Source organism: Buteo buteo, chromosome 13, assembly GCF_964188355.1.
Source record: "Buteo buteo chromosome 13, bButBut1.hap1.1, whole genome shotgun sequence".
NCBI lineage: Eukaryota > Metazoa > Chordata > Aves > Accipitriformes > Accipitridae > Buteo > Buteo buteo.
Genome location: NC_134183.1, coordinates 38,400,871 through 38,418,238, shown reverse-complemented (window position 1 = coordinate 38,418,238; position 17,368 = coordinate 38,400,871). Strand labels below are relative to the sequence as shown.

At 41.6% G+C, this 17,368-nt stretch overlaps 1 protein-coding gene across 2 annotated transcripts in view; it reads right to left on the bottom strand.

Annotated features, from left to right (window-relative positions):
• The window catches only part of MYO9A (myosin IXA), a 191,141-nt gene that overhangs the window by 70,182 nt on the left and 103,591 nt on the right, over positions 1-17,368 (bottom strand). For both annotated transcript variants that reach the window (XM_075045734.1, XM_075045735.1), the window contains exon 10: positions 9,137-9,253. In XM_075045734.1, the coding sequence (XP_074901835.1) occupies positions 9,137-9,253 (117 nt within the window). The remainder of the gene's footprint in view (positions 1-9,136; positions 9,254-17,368) is intronic.

Here is a 17,368-nt window from a genome sequence, read left to right as displayed (position 1 = left end):
AATGCTACTGAAAAACAGGGCTCAATTCCATCCTGAGTCAAGTTCCCTCATAATTAGAAACTTAGACAACAGAGCCGTTGAGCAAATAGAACAAAAGCTCCTTTTCTAACCTAAAGACCGAAGAGTGTGCTTCCCCAGCCTTCTGTACCTTTTGAAGACTCAGCTACTGCTTGCCTTGAATGAGGGTCTCTGGGCAGGGCAGGGAACCAAGCCTCATTTCCGATGGATGCTGTCCCAGGACCCTGTCCTCCAGCACAGCCATCCCAGCCCCTGCCACCAGGACACCAGAAATGCTCTACAAGACCAGCCCAACACTCCTCCCAGCCCAGCATCTCCAACCATGGCAGCAGGATGTCCCACCCTGGTGTGACGGATGCGCTCCTCATGTTTGAACTAACTGAACTTTGGTCCAGGATGATGCTCAGCAAGTAGGCCTAACCGAAGTTAATCCTATTGTGTGAGGCTATCAGTGAGAACTCGGCACCAAACCCAATAAAACCAGTCAGGCTGGAAACTGGGCTGATAAGTCACTGAAACTGCATTAACACAGCAGAAAATGTGACTATAAATCAACTACTTTACACTAGAAATATCTGCGGCCATCAGGGTCCGTTGAGCTCTCCCTTCATAGCAGCTGGCTGTGTGGCGATCTCCCCTTGAGCAGGGATGCCTCTCAAGGTTACCTCTCGAGGCTGAGAGATCCCTTACCTGACACCAGACGCTGATGGGTTGGTAAGTGACATTTTTTGCACGCATGTAACATTTAAGATACGTATAGTAAGTTAAGCAATAACCTTTGTATCCCACACTAACTTTAAGTGTAGTAAATAGCAGACTATTGGCCGCCAATCCATCTGTAGTTATTAAATATTTTACGTACCTAAATTTACAGATTAGAACTCAATAAACTAACTACTAGCTCAGGTCTAAGCATGATCTCTGACTCTTCTCCTGTGATATACCTCCTGTGAGGTATGTCAGCATGGCTCTTCTGTAGTCCATCACCCTTTTCTACCAGCACCCACAGTTTTGTGGTGAGGGAGATGGAGAGGCACCTCCGTGCTCCCTTTAGTTCATGGACAAGAGATAGGTAAAAAAGGTACCCATCCAATTTTTTTTTGGAACCCATTGGCACTATGATCCCTCACAGCCTTTCAGGCCAACTCCTAGAAGTTCATGATAGAGAAGGGTTTTCTTTTACTAAACCCACACCCCATAACATAAATTGCAGGATTTGGTGAGTTCCAGTTCTAAATTGCCTTTTTTCCACCACTTTGATGATTTTGTAAACTTTAACCATACCCCACCCCAGCCTTTTCTCCAAATTGAAGAGCCAAAGCCTGTTTGGTCTCTCCTCTAACCTACAATGACCTCTTGAGACGCTTATCAAGACGTGGGTGCACCAAGGTTTTCTATGTCGGCAAAACGAGGCCAGCACTGCTATGAAGTCACAGCTCGCTTTGCAACCTTCTGGCCCTCTCATCTCCTCCCAAACCAAGTCCTCTCCCCCCATACCAGCCAGGCAAGGGCTGGCAGTGGACCCCTGGCCACATGTATGTTGGCCTGCAAGCAAGTGCAACCCATCGCTTCCTGGCTCAGACTATCCTTCCTTCCCTTAGTGGGAGCAGAAACGTGGACTGTTCTCCTTCTTGTAGGTACTGGTTTTCATAAAACTTGAGTCCTCTGCCCGTTGGATGGATTTAGTAAACCCAGGGGAAGACAGACATGGGGGTGTGACAACAGATAAACCTCATCGACACAGGGAGCCAGGGTGAAAAGCTTAAGTAGGTATAATTTTTGCTGCAACTTCCAAACCTGTATATGACTGTTCTGGTTTATTAGTTACAAATAAAACTCAGACTGTGTCCACCTACCAAACCTGTCGTCATCAGAAAAGGAGTGAAGAGCCTGAAGGACATGTGCACAGAGAGCTCCACCAGCAGTATGTTAGCAAACCACACTCTGGGGTCTAACCAAAGCCATCTCACTTATACACAGGCTCTGTTCATACATTACAATTAATTCAATAAAAATATTAAGAGAAGCAAAAGCATTAGCACTGGTCAAATGAACCAAACCTCAAGCAGGGAGGAGAAACACCCCGTCCTCTCCACCTCAGAAGAACCTGACAGCTGCCACACACCCTGGTTTTAATTTTATTGGTCTTATCTGCACTCCAGATTTCATAAGACTACCTTCCTAAGACTAGCCTAACTCCCCTGCCAGAAATATAAACGAGAATATTCACATGTCTCTCTAAGCTGCAGTTCATCTGTTTTCAACTGATCACATAACGTGAGAGGGAAATATTCCTTCTGTGCTCGACTCCTGACCAGGGAACCACCTACGGCTGGAACAGACACAGCTGCCGTGGGCAGAGCAGCCACCCGGCTTGTGAGTTGAAGCTTTGTATGATACAGACTTTGGCTATCAGAACAAGTGAAAACACAATAAAAAAAGCATATAAGCACAGCGATAAGACTCTAACCCATTTTCCCAAGAGGTCTTTGGCTACTTTATCCTTCGTCCAGGCTTTTCTCCCTATTCCAGGGCCAGGCAGACGCTACCTCCTCACCCCCACCTATGCCATGACAAGGATGACTACTGAAGGTCCTCGGCCAGCTTCCCAGAAGTTCATATCACTTGGCAAAACACCCATGAGAAACAGCTGTTTGACCAGAAGATGGAAATTGAGAAGCCACCAGACCAAGGACTGAGCCTGGCAGAGGGATTCGCTCTCACTCACCACTTCCTGACGGTCAAGCATCCTTCTGCTTGTCCAAATGAACGTGGCAACCCTTTTGTTCACAGATACATTCATTAAACAACAGCCTAACAAGCAGTAATCTTCAGCTTCATCTTTTTTTAAACAGATTTCAGTAAGAATTCTTCTTAAACAATTTGTATAATTAGCAGCCCATATTTTATCTATGTTATACATGCAAAAAGCGATGATGGAAACAGGACAAAGTGACTTTTTCTTATCCACGACACTGATGCTCCATTTGCATCGCCCTTGTGTAAGCCCCAACCACACCACCACTCTGCCAGCTTCTCCCTACAATCCATAAGAGCTCCCTAAAATTACCCTAGATAAGAGTCCCTATTGCACTGCATAAAAACAAGACTTAGAAGATAAAACGCTCACACTTCCAGAATCCTTATGGAATTACCGACACCAGCTTTCACATGTGCCGCACTGATGCTTTGTGGAAATAGTTAAGCCCCTGCCATGAGTGAACACTTTAAACTGAATAAGGTTTTCAAGCTCTCACAAACATAATAATATGATATAGCTGAGCATAAAAAACCCTCCCCCTTTTTTTCAATGCTGGTTCATTTACTGTGTTAAAACTGCTACAAAATATATTTTAATATGTGCGTGTAAATACATTTATAAAGCAAAATAGAAGAGTTATCTATAGAAAAAAATGGCTATTTCAGGTACAAAAGAATCCTATTAAAAATATTATATTTTGAAGTTATTTTTTAATAATTTTTTGCTGACACCCAAAATTAAGCTCAGACAGGTAAAATGCACAGAACTAAAAAAAATAATAATTAAAAAAAATATATCTGTATTTTACAAAATCCCTGCAGGTATCAAACCACACATACAACATAAGGATGGCTAATTCTGCCATGGTTGTTACACAGGGAAAACCACCATTTTTCTCACATCACTGACTATGTGGATAACTCCCATACACCTCCAGAATACAAATTTTAAGATGTGGGATTTTTTGCAGAGTTTCACGTCAGAGAAATTAGGGCAAAGCACTGTGGTGAATCAGGTTGTTTGCCCTCTTTTGCAGGAGGCAGCATTGCAGAGAGTCCGAAAGAAAGAGGCTAAAGCATGTAAGGTGGTAAAACTTTTAAAAATGAGAAATGGGGAATTTATGGCTATTTTTCTGCTTTCTGGCCAAAAAATCTCATGCTATCTACCCAAAAGAGTTATATCACTTTTTCCATTACAATGCAGCACAAATCTACCAGTACAGAGTCATTCCTTATAGCAAAGGGAAAAAAATTACTTCCATTGAGGTATGCATAAATGTAATTATTTTGTTGAACTGCCTGACAAAAGCATATCATCTGGCTGTTTTTAAGATTAAGTTTGCAGTACAATATTTAAAGAAAATACTCAAAGGAATTTTACATTTACAAATCTTCTAACTCTTCAGTTTCAAATTCATACTTTGAATGAGCACCATAAGGAAATCATACAAAGATGTAATATAATTTAGACCTATACTAGGCAAGTCTAGTTTATGTGTTGATGGTGTTCCTTTATCAAAACTAACATTTACAATTAACAAGTATGCAACACGGACAAGCCTGCAGCAGATGACTGTATTACTTTGTATATCAAATCTATAGCAAAATTCCTATAATTAAAAGTGTACATCTACAAGGATTTTTAAAATTTGGGCAAACCCTGGGTTAGTAAACACTTTCTGGTCATGATGATAAAAAGTGACCTCATGCTTTTCTAAAAATGTCACAGCTATGACATTTAAACACCAAGCATGAGTTTTAAGGGCTTTTGGCAAATGACCGTCTCGAAGCTACGTGCTCTCCAATTCCCAAACCACCAATAAATAGCGATCGTTGGAGCTGATTTATGTCACCCCAAACGCACATTGGTGATGTCATTCCATCACGGAGGTATATTTTGGCAATCACAAATAGGTTTGCTCCAAATTCGGGGGGGGGGAGAGGGGGAATCTTTTTTTTTTTAATTATTATTTTTAAATTTTTTATCTGTTTTAAAATTTTTTTAAATTATTTTTTTACAATATGCCAATGCCAATACTATAAAAAACCCCACAAACCAACCCCAAAAAGCACCACCACTAAATCTAAAAGGACTACTCCAATCTACATATATACACAATGACCTGTTATATAAAGTGAGAGGCAGTGATTTGCTACACCTTTGGAAGTTGGGACCTAAAAATAATGAACAGATGTGCATTAAACCTGTTGCGTATTCAGCAGTTCTTCCTCTGTTTCAGGTCTGATAGCCAAGAATTAACTAGATTAAGTTTAAATGAATTTTCTTCATGGCCATTAATTTAAATGAACTTTCTTCATGCCCATGAATTCGCATTCACCATCATCACCACATACGCAGCACCTCATCTGAAAATAGCAGCAGGGTTATTTAGGAAGAAATTAAGACACTTCACAAGAACCAAATGGGAAAAGCTTAAAAAAAAAATTGGAAGAAATGCCTTTTGGCCCACCGTGACCCACACTACATCATCATTTTAAGCAATGAGACGGACTTCTAACAATTCTTAATCTAATTTATGGAAGGGGAATTAAATAAGAGACTCTATGAGGTTTAGTAATCTAGTTCTCAAGAGGAGGAAAAGTCTCTGACCTCATTAATAAAGGTCAAATTTCAGTTTGTAGGGGTTCATCAGAACATAAAAGAAGCTAAAAGCGAAAGAGAGAAGACCGAGGAAAACGGAGTCAGAGTGAAACTGATACACAGCAGCACTGCTATGAGCATAAAACAAGCTGTATCAAATAACTTATTCACAACTTGGTTCAGAAATAATATGCTACAAATCCTGTCAGCAAGCAAGATAAGCCAAATCCCACTGTGTTTTCCCAAAATAATTCACTGTATGTTTAACTAAATTTGGATATCAAAGGTCTGATTTACATCTTTCAAATACTTGCTTGAAAAACAGTGGAAGAACAACAGCCGGGTGCTTATTTTTTTTACCCAGCTTCATCTTTTGATCTTCTCCTTACTGCCGACAACAAATAAACACACATATTGGGATATGAAAATTGCCTCCATTCCCATTGTTACAGGTTCTCCTGGGGTTTGGACTTTGTTAGGATCTAGATCTTCTTCCCACCTATCACCAAACCAGCTAGTCCACCAGCGATTAAATAGGCCTAACTAGCTATAAATAGCCTCCTTGCCAAATACCATCTGCACCGATGAATATTATATCCACCACCGGTTTGGTTGAGCATCAGTTTTGGTGAGCGCGGTTGTCCCAGGTGGCTGGGGCAATGCTGCTTTGCCCCAGCAAAAGGACTTCGTCGGATGCAGAGACGGCTGCACATATTTCCACAGGACACAGAGCGGAGAGCAAACCCGAAGTTCATGTGTGTGCCATACATCCATCTATAAGTACATGTTGTCTTCTGCAACCTCCAGCCTTCATGTCAAAACCCTGAGCTACCACAACCAGGCAAATACTTTCATATTCATTTTTCTCATCAACTTCAAATGCAGTTCTCTTCCCATATATGCTCTGAATTCAGATGGTTTTGAGTCTTATTTTACCTCTGCATAACATGACTGTCATATAAAAAAGCCCTCTGCCAAAAATCCATCAGCTGACAACCTTCTGAACCTTCATAACCTGTGGGATTATTTCAAAATGTATCTTAAAAGTCAGAGAAATATTGGTGGCAAGTGTGGACTGGGATTAAGTCAGGACATTTGCTCCAGGGGGAGTCGCATACTGCTCACCCACTGCAAACTCAGGAGTCATCAACCTTTTGCGGTGAGGTGCAAGATTGTATTTTTCTTTCATAAATCAGAGACTCAGTGTGTTTAGGAGATTTTTTTGAGGGAGCTGATAGATGCCAGCAAGTAGATGTCATCCAAGTGCTGAGATCTTGCTTTGCAGCCAGGACCTATTCCCAGGGTCCAGAGATGCCCCTGTTCCCAGCCCACCTTCCAGTTGGTGTTGCCCAACCTCAATACCACATATGGGAGGTTAAGAAGAACCTATATCCTCATCTGGGGTTTCTCCAGGCATGAACTGAAAAGGATTTCAAGAGGATTGTGAAGTGGTAGGAAAAACCAAATTAATCGGCATCAGCTCGGTTTCTCCAGGGCAGAGAAGGGTGGTAATTGCTGGCTGGTGTCTCAGCAGCAGCCGCAGAGCCCAGGATGCCCTCGGCCACTCGCTGGCAGTAACGTTATTCCTTGAGGGCAAAGGAGCAGCTATTCCCAGCTCTGCCCGGTCCAGGCAGGCACTTCTCCTCCCTCTCTGCTAGAAGGAACCAAGTCGGGGGCTAAAAAAAGGGGCGAGGAGGTGATGCTGTAGAACAATTTGAGAGAAAATTGGCTAGTCAATGTTTAACGAAGCAGCTCTGTGCAATGCACGTAAACTCTCTTCCTTAACCTCTCTACCTATAAAACAGGCAGGATTCATGCATTTTCATGATTTCTGGGGGACTTGTGAAAATCAATCAATGTTCACAGAGGACTCTGAAAATAAACCTAATTACACTCCTGTCTCTAGAAGTATATATTTCTTGGTATTTCGTGCACTACCTTCCTGTTTCAGAAAACCTGGCCCGCATACAGCCCAGGACTGCCTTCCTGGATCTCGCCACTGGTACGAGCCTGCACGTTCCTGCATGTTCCTGCAGCTCCAGGTCCTGGGCATTTGCCAGCATAGGCGGATCTCCTCTTGCGCAAGGGCAACACGGCGCAGCGCTTGCTGCTTGACCTGGATCTTATTGCTACACTGCGCGATTTTGGGGAGGGGGAGGAAAGGCTCAGAAAACTGGGAATTGGGAATTCGTGAGATGATATAGGGAGACGGGCAAGGGGAAGGTGGTTACACTGCACAGGAGTCTTGGCTGGAGGAAGCAGAGGGTTAACATGCAGCAGCGATGCTGGAAAACAGCATGAATTTGGGTTGTTCTGGCTCTTACCTGCTGAGATTTGAGGTTGCGAACCAAAGTTTAATGGCCCATAAACACCTGTGGTTGTGCCCTGCTATTACAGACATGCTGACTAAGCAAGCAATAGTGTCCTAGTCTGATTTTGTATTTAAATATTATGGAGCAGATATTTAAAAAAAAAAAATCACTGGATCATTAAAAAAAAATTATTTAGTATTTGAGATGCATTTCCTTATCAAAACAAATCCACCTTTTTTGCTTCACCAAATACACAAGCAGTGGGTTTTTTTCCTGACAGCCCAGACAAAACTTTTGATGACTTGGAAAAAAAAATCAGGAGAGAACTCAACATTTTCGGTAAAATATTAAACAGAGTGAGAGGAAGCATGTGCAGTCAGAAGACACGCTGGATGTGACCCACTTTAGCAACCTTTCTTGTCAGAAAAGCATATTACCAAGTTTTCTACGCATGTATTTATTTCCAGTCTATAATTACACTCCGCAAGCATTTCTGTGGAGTTAAATAAAGGACTGGCTACACTGCAAGCCTCTGCAACTCTGGTCCTATGGCATAATTCAAATGTAATGTTAGCACTTAGCAAAACAATCCTCCTTTTGGCAGCTGCAGCTTCAGCTTGGATATACACCCACACACACCTCCACCACCACCACCACCACCACCACCACCCACCACCCCCCCGCAAAAAACACACGCTGCTGGCCCATGCCCAAAATTTCCAAGCCAAGGGTAGCTGGCGAGCTGCAAGCACATGCGTGCATGGACGCATCCGTACAGCTGTGCTTTTTGGGGTCAGCATTCCCCTGCTGCGATGAGTGTGGATGAATACACAAGAGGTTTTGGAGAGGATGGCCTGTATTGCAGCACCCAGACCTTGCTATCACAGGAAACATCATGTCATCCCTTCCATCAGTTCTTCAGGAACACAGTTCGGCACTGTGCTGGCTTTGCTCTTCCCATTATAACCTTTTTCCCCCGTAATATCACTTTCCTGCTCGTTATAGATGTGCTATCTCAGTACCTACCGACACCACAGCTTGTTCACCTTTTCTAATTATTTTTATGAAGCAACTTCATCAAAACACCTCACGTTAGCAAGATTTCCTTTTTCCCCCCCTCAATTATATATGGTCCTATAGTTTTACATACAGGGAGGAAAATTATTTGGCATTGCTCCTGGAGGAGGTAGGGGAACAGGCTTTTGTGGTTACAACAAAACCTCTTCCCCAGTCACTTTGACGATATATTATTCGAGGTGCTTCACCCCTCCCGGCTCAGCAAACGCCACTTAAAATAATGATGTACTCAGTCTGAAATATTAACCAAGGAAAAATTAACTTTATGTTAAGCAATGTGCTGTTAAGAGCTTGGGTAATGTTTTATCCTGTAGTTACTTATTTTAAAAACACAAGAGCATAGCCAAAAGAGCTGGCAAGACATTACCTTGGTGCTTTCCTCCATGTCCTTTGAGTTGAGGAGTGCATGGTTAATTCTGAACACTATCCAGTCAAACAAGGCGCTGTACAATGATTTAGCCATGGAGTTTCGTACGGTCACAGCCTGAAAAAGAAAAAAGGTGATTGGAAACAATTCCTGCTCTGCACTAAAACGTGTTTTGCTTCTCAAGCTTCCACGTCCAATGTTCATATTTCTCCCTTGCCAAAGCTTTTGTCTACTATTTTAATTTATGCTGTGTACACCATCGGTCCTGACGCCATCGGGAGTTGGTTGCAATCCCAGGGCCATGAGATGTGCCCCCTGACTTTGGCTTGGTTTCCTTTGGTGCATTCAAGCAGATGATGCACGAGATCATACCACAAACCCCATCACTGGCATCGAAAGGAAAAGAAATGAAAATACATATATTAAAAAAACATACAAAAAAAAAATTAACTTCATCAAGATCCTTGAAGAGTTTATTCAGAGAGAAAGAAAGAGGAGGGTGGACTTTGCATAGCAATGATAGCAAGTGATGTGAAAGCACACGCTGGGGCAGGCAGCGTCTGGTACCAGCAGAAGGGTTACAAAAGCAGAGGCTAAAACCCCTATAGTAAATCTGTAAGCGTTACTGAAAACTTGATGTTTTCCAGGTACTGCCAACTGGAGCTACAAATCATAGCAGGCAGATTCACTGCTCCTCTAACAGCTCTCATAGAAAGAGGAATAATACCTCTGAAGAAGGGCCATCCCCACCGCAGTGTTCTCAGCCACGATGCAAAGAGATTGTTTGACCAACAGTGATGAAAACCAAAATCAAAGGAGGGTACCTGGGCTGCACTTTCTCAAACATGCATGCTTTGGGACAGGCACGTACATACATAACCATAAAGCAGTAATTCATATTTAAGGGCTATCTTGGTTCTTGCTGCTTGTGATTCTTCCCTGGTTTAAATTATTATGTTGAGCTGTGTTGCAGTGCTTTAGTACATACTAATCACCTAAAATCTCATAACAGCCGTGACTGTCAAATGTCGGTTCATTTTAGCCACTGTAGAAGAATAAACAAGGAAACAGAAGGTTCACACATAAGTATTTCAGTAAAACCTTGAACTACAACAAATCGGTGGCCTGTCACACATTGCCTTGAAATCCTTCTCACCAACCCTCCCTTCAAGGTACATCAACTGAGTGGCCTTATTTCACTGATCCCAAGCAAAAGAATAAAGCTCACGTAGCATCATTTATCTTCTATTAGCTTGTTCCCACCTCTTTTTCCTTGAATTTTTTGTGATAGCATCTTTTACTATAATCACATACTGTTCTGCCAACATTTTGCTCTTAACGTGCAATTAATCCCGTATGTGGCCTTGCCAACTCTCCCTCTTGAGTTGGAACAGGAGAAGGCAGTAACACGGTCCATAACTGAGGATGCTTACAAGCTCACAGTCTACATAAGCCTCCGTATGCTGCTAACCATTGCTTGGTGGCAATAAATTGCTGTCAGATAAGCCACATTACAAGGATAATTACAAAATATTGCAACAATTAACAAGGAATTACTCACTTGCCCCCAAAAAAGCATTGTTACAAACTGAAAACAAGTGTACGATGAAAATATATGAGCAACAGGACCGAAAGGATTTGTTGTAGCACAGACCAAAACAGAGCTTTTAAAGACAGACCGTGAGCTCTTGAATGTCCGAGTTCCAACAAGTGTTGGAAAGCGGCTGGCATTTAGAAATACAAACAGGTCTAGTTTCTAGTAACTGTTTTTTCTTCCCTTTACTGAAGAAAAGGTTTGGGGGAGGGGGGAGTTGCTGGTTTTATTACAAGCAACGTGGGTTGTTTGGGGTTTTTTTTGCTGTTTTTATTTTTTACATTTCCCCAAATATCAGGGAATATTTCAGTGATTAATTGAAAATTTCAAGACTAATTCTCTAACACCATACTCCATCTCACCTTATTTGATTGGATAAAGCTAGAGAACAATCAGTGCCACTGTCACATGAGAAAAATCAAGTGTCCGGGGAAAGACAAAGGCCCAGACCTGTGAATGTTGCTCGCTGCCGTAATGCTTTGTCCTAGCATAAATCAGCCCAATTAACAGCTCCAACAGAAAGGTGTGCAATCAAAAAAAACCCCATTTCTATTTAAAGCCAACAAATAACAGCATCGTTTCTTCTATACAGTCATATATGGGTTTATATTGCAGTAGTTTTCTTTCCCCCTTTTACTAGAGACTATAGTGGATGTGCAGGACTTCACTGCTGAATTTTCCTCTTTTTTTCTAAAATAGATGAGGATATCATTAAGCCTGCACCACCCCAGCATTGCCCAGTTTCTTCCAGGGATGTGCAGAGTGGGCTATAAGCCATTGCCCTTCTTCCCAAGAGGAGCTTGGCTACATAGCAAGCTGGGAAGCCAACAGAGAGCTGCTTTCCTTGCTACACTTGGGACCCAAAACCGTAATCAACAGCCCAGATCTCAAATTCTTCAATAGTTATTTTTAGAAGCGACAGCCATATCATAAGGGCTGGTAGGAAACTCCTGGCAAAGCAACATATAGAGAATATAGAGGGGGTGCAGCACACATACACATGGATCTCATTTGCAAATTTGCTGTCTCCTTATAAGCCAATTTCTTCTCTCTGTTGTACCGACAAATCCAGATAATTCCTTGACGGATGCACCGCCGTAGTGGACTTGAGGTGGTGTACTTCGCCCCACACAATGAAATGCAGTGGGGCCAAAACTGGGATGCTCACTTTGCCTCATGGTACATGCAGTCTCCTCCGGGCAGGATTTCCACAGTGCACACAGCAAAGAAATCTGGTTTCAGACACCCAAGTTTCCTCCAGTGCTGCTAAGTACTATGAGGTCCCACCAAAATGGGCTCTCCAAGCTCAACTCCCCGCGCTGTGATGGACCTGCTTCATGGGGAGCGACGTCCACCAGTGCTGGGAATGAAGTCCACGGTACCCAACGTCCGTGGTACCCAAACCAGCAGCAGCTTTCTAAAATGAGATATTTTTAATTGGCTTGAAGAGTTAAGACAGCACTTTGCCTTCATGCAACATCCATTTATAAAATACCAGCAAAAACATTAATCCATTTTATATGACTCAAGTTTTTGTTTGGTTTTTTTTTTTCCCATTTCAATGAAGTATTTATTCTTTAGAATAGATCCTGGATGATGTTACATTATAGATAAAGCCCCTCGCTATCCTAAATAGATATCAAACTACCTAGCCTGAGGACCCTCTGGGAATATTATTTCTTTTCAAATTAAGGAGCTGCTGCAATTTCAAGTGTATGATTTCATACTTCCCCCCAAATTGTTGGAATAGTCCACTTTGAAAAGAGTTTTTCCACTTTTATTTTTAATTTCAGCCATTCATCTTGCATTGCCATAAGCCACCATACAGATGGTTTAAAACACCACTAGACCCTAAAATCCTTAAAATAAAAAAATAAATAAAAGAAAACCTGTACAGCAGTTTGTCTCTTTCAATAAGTCTTGCTCTTATTTTCTCTGTTCAACAGGGTAAAGCTGTGGAGGAATGGCAGGGTAAAGGATGCTCAGACTGTCCAACTGTCCCTGCTGTTCACATCACAACCTGGTGTGCAATATTCAGGATATTCTTGTTGTAATTACAGGCTTGTTATTCAAGAAAGGACCGCACTATGCGCTTACATCCGCTCCCATGCAGCAGAGCATTTAAAATAAGTGCTTAAACATTTGTTCCTGTATTTATTGGGGTATTTATTTATTCCTGTATTTATTATCCTACATGTATTAAATGTGAATATTCTCTGAAATATATAGCATATATTACATATGGCTTGCCTTCAGGTAGTCACCTACAGCTTCTTGTCTCTTCTGCAAGTCTCATTATGTGACATTTAGGCAGATCTGGAATACTGTGGCACTCATCAAACCATTTTTATTTCGCTCACAAAGCAAAATAAAAATAGCTCCCACGACGCCAAAACAAATCTCTTGGGGATCAAAGCGAGCGCAACATCTTGCACACACACAAAAATATTGCTGATTCGAAAGCAAGATAGATCAAACACACTTTAACTCAGTGATTCAGGAAATAAGCTGAAGACAAGGTTTTAATCAATAGGTTTCCTGCTCACCAGGCTAGCAAGTATATATATTTTAGTTATTATATGCTAGAAATGCCACTTGTTGAGGTTGGCCTACTTTTACTAAGATCTTGATATAAGATATTTGGGTTTCTTCATAAGATTGCATTGCCAAATTAGTTGACCCAAAAGTTTTCATGATAGGCATTGGATTCAGGCCACCTTAAAAATAGATATACTTTTGGAAACATCTTCTGCCAAAAGGAACAAGGGGAAGACAGACTTAAGAATTAAAATCTCTCTTTGAAGTGTTTTGGAGCAAGGACTTACAGTTTCAGCAGCGACAGCCTGTGTTTTAGAGGCGGCAAAAGATATAATCTGAGAAAACCAAATTTGCTCAAATTAAAAGGCTCTGTAAAACACATTTGTAAGCATTCAGTAGATTCTTAATTCTTAAGATTACAAACTCTCTAAACACATATGAGCACATCTTCCGTCTGCTGCCGTCCCTACAGCATCACCACCGCTCCCCACCCCTGGGTCAGGATTTCTTACTCCTGTTCTGCACTCAGCTGAGATTTGAAACTCTGAGTAAAGGTCTTTTTCTGCTGGCATTATTCAAAATAGTTGCTGGTACACAGATAATCCAGGGAAAGCAAAAGGGTTAGAACCCCCCACGAAACTTATAAATGGAAAAAGCTGGGAATCAAGTTTAAAAAAAAAAAAAAAAAGGAAGGAGGCATTAACACTAAATAGTATATCTGCTTTAAACAAAAACATACAAAATTTAAATTTTCTTCCCTTCCTCTAAAATAGTTCTGCTGGTTGCAATCAAATTCCAAAAATCAGTATTTTTTAATTATTATTATCTATGAAACTTGAATTTTATAGGCTGCTTTGCTATAACAATGCCGCCTTTGCATTAGAAAGCCCCATACTATCTTTTCCCACAGAACCAATGACTCACGAAGAGCAAAAAACAGAAAAAAGCTGTATGTGATGATGTAGAAGGGTGGTATTTTAATATAAATTTTTTTTGCACTGCTTCTGTTGCTGCTGTTAAAGCCTGTGCAAGGGGCTGGACAGCCAGAGCCAGTATAGCTCTTAGGAAAGAAAAAAAATCATATTTTTAAAAAATGCCAGAATGATGATTTCTTTCACCTTGCTACATATTCAGAAACCGCAACAGCTTATACATAGATAACCAAGATTAAAGCATCCTTTTCACTTCCAAAACCCTGGTTAAACCAGCAACTTTTTAGTCACCCTGCCACAATTTTTTTTTTTTTTTTTAATTTTAAAAATAAATCTAAGGGAGCAATTTCATGCTACAAGCTGCCACTTGAACTTTATGGCCTTAAATACTGAAAAAAAAATGGACTGCCACAAATGTAGTGCTTCACAAGCAGATGGGCCCTTTTGCTGTACAGCTCAGGCACTGGATGCACCAGCTCTGAAAAACTCATTAGAAAAAAAATCTTCTTACTTCCAATTTCTTTTCAAACCTCAGGTCTTTCCCCTGCATGTCTCCCTGGACCTTCCTGGAGATGCAGGGCTGCCAAAAATAGTAAAACTCAGGCCTGTATTTGTGCAAAGTCCACGTTGGCATTGCAACATCACAAATCTTCCAGACTCTGGACTTGGTCCTGGAGCCAAAACCAGGATAAATCTCCACCTTCCTGCCCCCAACATGTTAAGGCACTGGCTGTTGTAGGGACAACATCAGCATTTAAGACATACTTATCTACCAGCATATAATCTAATAGGGAACCTTCAATGCCAAAAAACCATCTTGAATTGAGCAGAGGCTGCCATTGAGGTGGGCTGAGCTCAGCCCACTTTTTATTTATAAGGCTGGATGGGTTTGGTGCTCAGGGAAGGCTCAAGTTCAGGTACCCTTACCAAACACAGCTCATGATTTCATCTACTTGACACAGCCCAGTAGAGAAGAGACACCAAGCTCTGCCCTGCTTTTGGACTCTCATCTCCTCATAAAGCCAAGAGATGACTTTGCGAGGCGCACGGTGAAGAGATGCCCATGTACTATGAGACAGGACTTCATTCTGCTGACTGCACCGTCTTACCCTCCAGTGCCGCAGCAGACCCTGAAGGCCGCTGTGGTGACCTGCCCTCCTGGCAGACACTCAGCCTTTTACAGACATTTTCGCGTGACCTGCTGTGATAAGAAGCTCCCCAGTGTGCAGCCCGCGATCCTTATTGGATTCGGTGCTTACTTTGTTGACTAACCTAATATATGAGCATGAGCAAGAGCAAGCAACAGTTCAATTCTAACAACAAAAACTCAAAAATTTGTAAGTTTTTCAGACTAAGTGAAAGAAATAAAGCCTGGAGAAGAGAGGATGGGTGGAAACAAATGCTGAAGGGCTTTGAAAGGCAAAGAGCACCAGTTTATCGTGCATAATTGCAGCAATATCCCAGTGATTGCACATCCCAGGTAGCAGAAGGCAAACAGATCCTGCTGAAGAAAAAGCCATCAAGATGCTGGTGGAAGCTACGTGTTTTTAATCAAACACTTCCACAGCCAAGATGAGCATTTTCTGCAGTGTAGATCCCACTAACTCCAGGGAGATCCAGAGTAATACTGAAATGCAAAAGCCAGATCTTCTCCCCAGCTACTTCCTCCAAACCAACCCAACCCTAGACTGTATCTGGAACAGCAACGGGCCTCTGACATTCAACTTTAAACATTTTTGACCCAAACAAAAACATAGCATGAAGGACTCTTGTAATCAGCATAAACACTTCCACTAACATTTTGTTTTAAAAAAGCCTGCATAAAATAAATAACCGTTTCTGTGCAGTGTGTCACTTGACACAGAGACTCAGAAAATTAGAAGAAGGCGGAAGCAAAGCAAAGCTCATCCCTTTTGTTATCACTTAGGAAGAGCACTATATTGATGCACTGATCAATTCCAGGTAAGAAATGATTCCCAAGTGGTAATTAAGAGACAGCTACAGATCTCTAAAGACTTTAAACATCTTAGCTTGTTAAGAGGTCTGCCCATCTTCCTTCACTGCTAATGCAAAGGACAAGACAGAATGATCCTGGACAAACAGAACAGAAAGGCTGGGTGATGGATTTTTTTGGATACCGGCAGCCCTTATGACCAGTTCATCAAAAAAGCAATTAATATTACATTTTAACAGCCACTGAGCTTGCTCAGGAGGATGCCGAGCACCACTCCATCACTACTACCTCCCAAGCATAGGAGGCACTGCATGGTCCTCTCTAGAAAAGTGTGGCAGAAAAACCCAAAGACCATTTTGTACAGAAAAAAATGCCCTTTCACGCATGCATATTGGAGAGCAGCAATCTATTTTGGGTCACTATTGTAAAAAATGCAGCTTATGAAGGCTGCATGCGCCCAGAGCTGGGTTTTTGGACCCCACTTCCCAAGTACAGACTCAGTTAATGAGAAATGGACTTTAAAAGTAGAACTGGAGAGTAAGTGTAAGCACCAAACCAAATTAAAGCCCTAATGAGGATTAAAACCCCGTAGTTTATTAACTGTGACAGCACGTGCAACCCTTACCCTATTTCTTCAGCATTATGCAAATCTATGAAACATCCATAAAGACATGCTGAACACTTCAGTTGGTCAACATGATATTATTACACCTTCAACAATTTTTGGTCAACATAATGATGTTAAATCCTAATTTTCTACCAGAGGACAACATAGACCGTGGGAGTGAGGTCAGTGTACCCACTCCAGATTTTCTAAAAGCTATGAGTACTTGAAAATGGGATGTTTAAATGCTATTTCTCAGGCACAACTCTGGAAAATTCATTGGATCTAGAAGAGAAGGCTCGTTAGAAGACAACGACAACTTGTTGCCTTGCTGTTGGTGTAGAAGACGAATTGTTGCCTTGTTGGTCATGGTCCTTTCTTTCTCCATTTTTTCAGCTTTTCCCCTAGAGACTGTGTGTCTGTTTTTCTCATGGTGGATATTATCAACATTATTTGCTCCCACTGGATAAAGCCATCGCCAGTGCCTGTGTTCCCTACGAATGCAAACCTCCCACACATCCCCCCAAAAAATCTTTACAAGCAACTCTCCTTGTAAACTTCCCAATAAGAACTTGCAATAGTCTCCAAAAATTTATTTGTTAAAATAGGA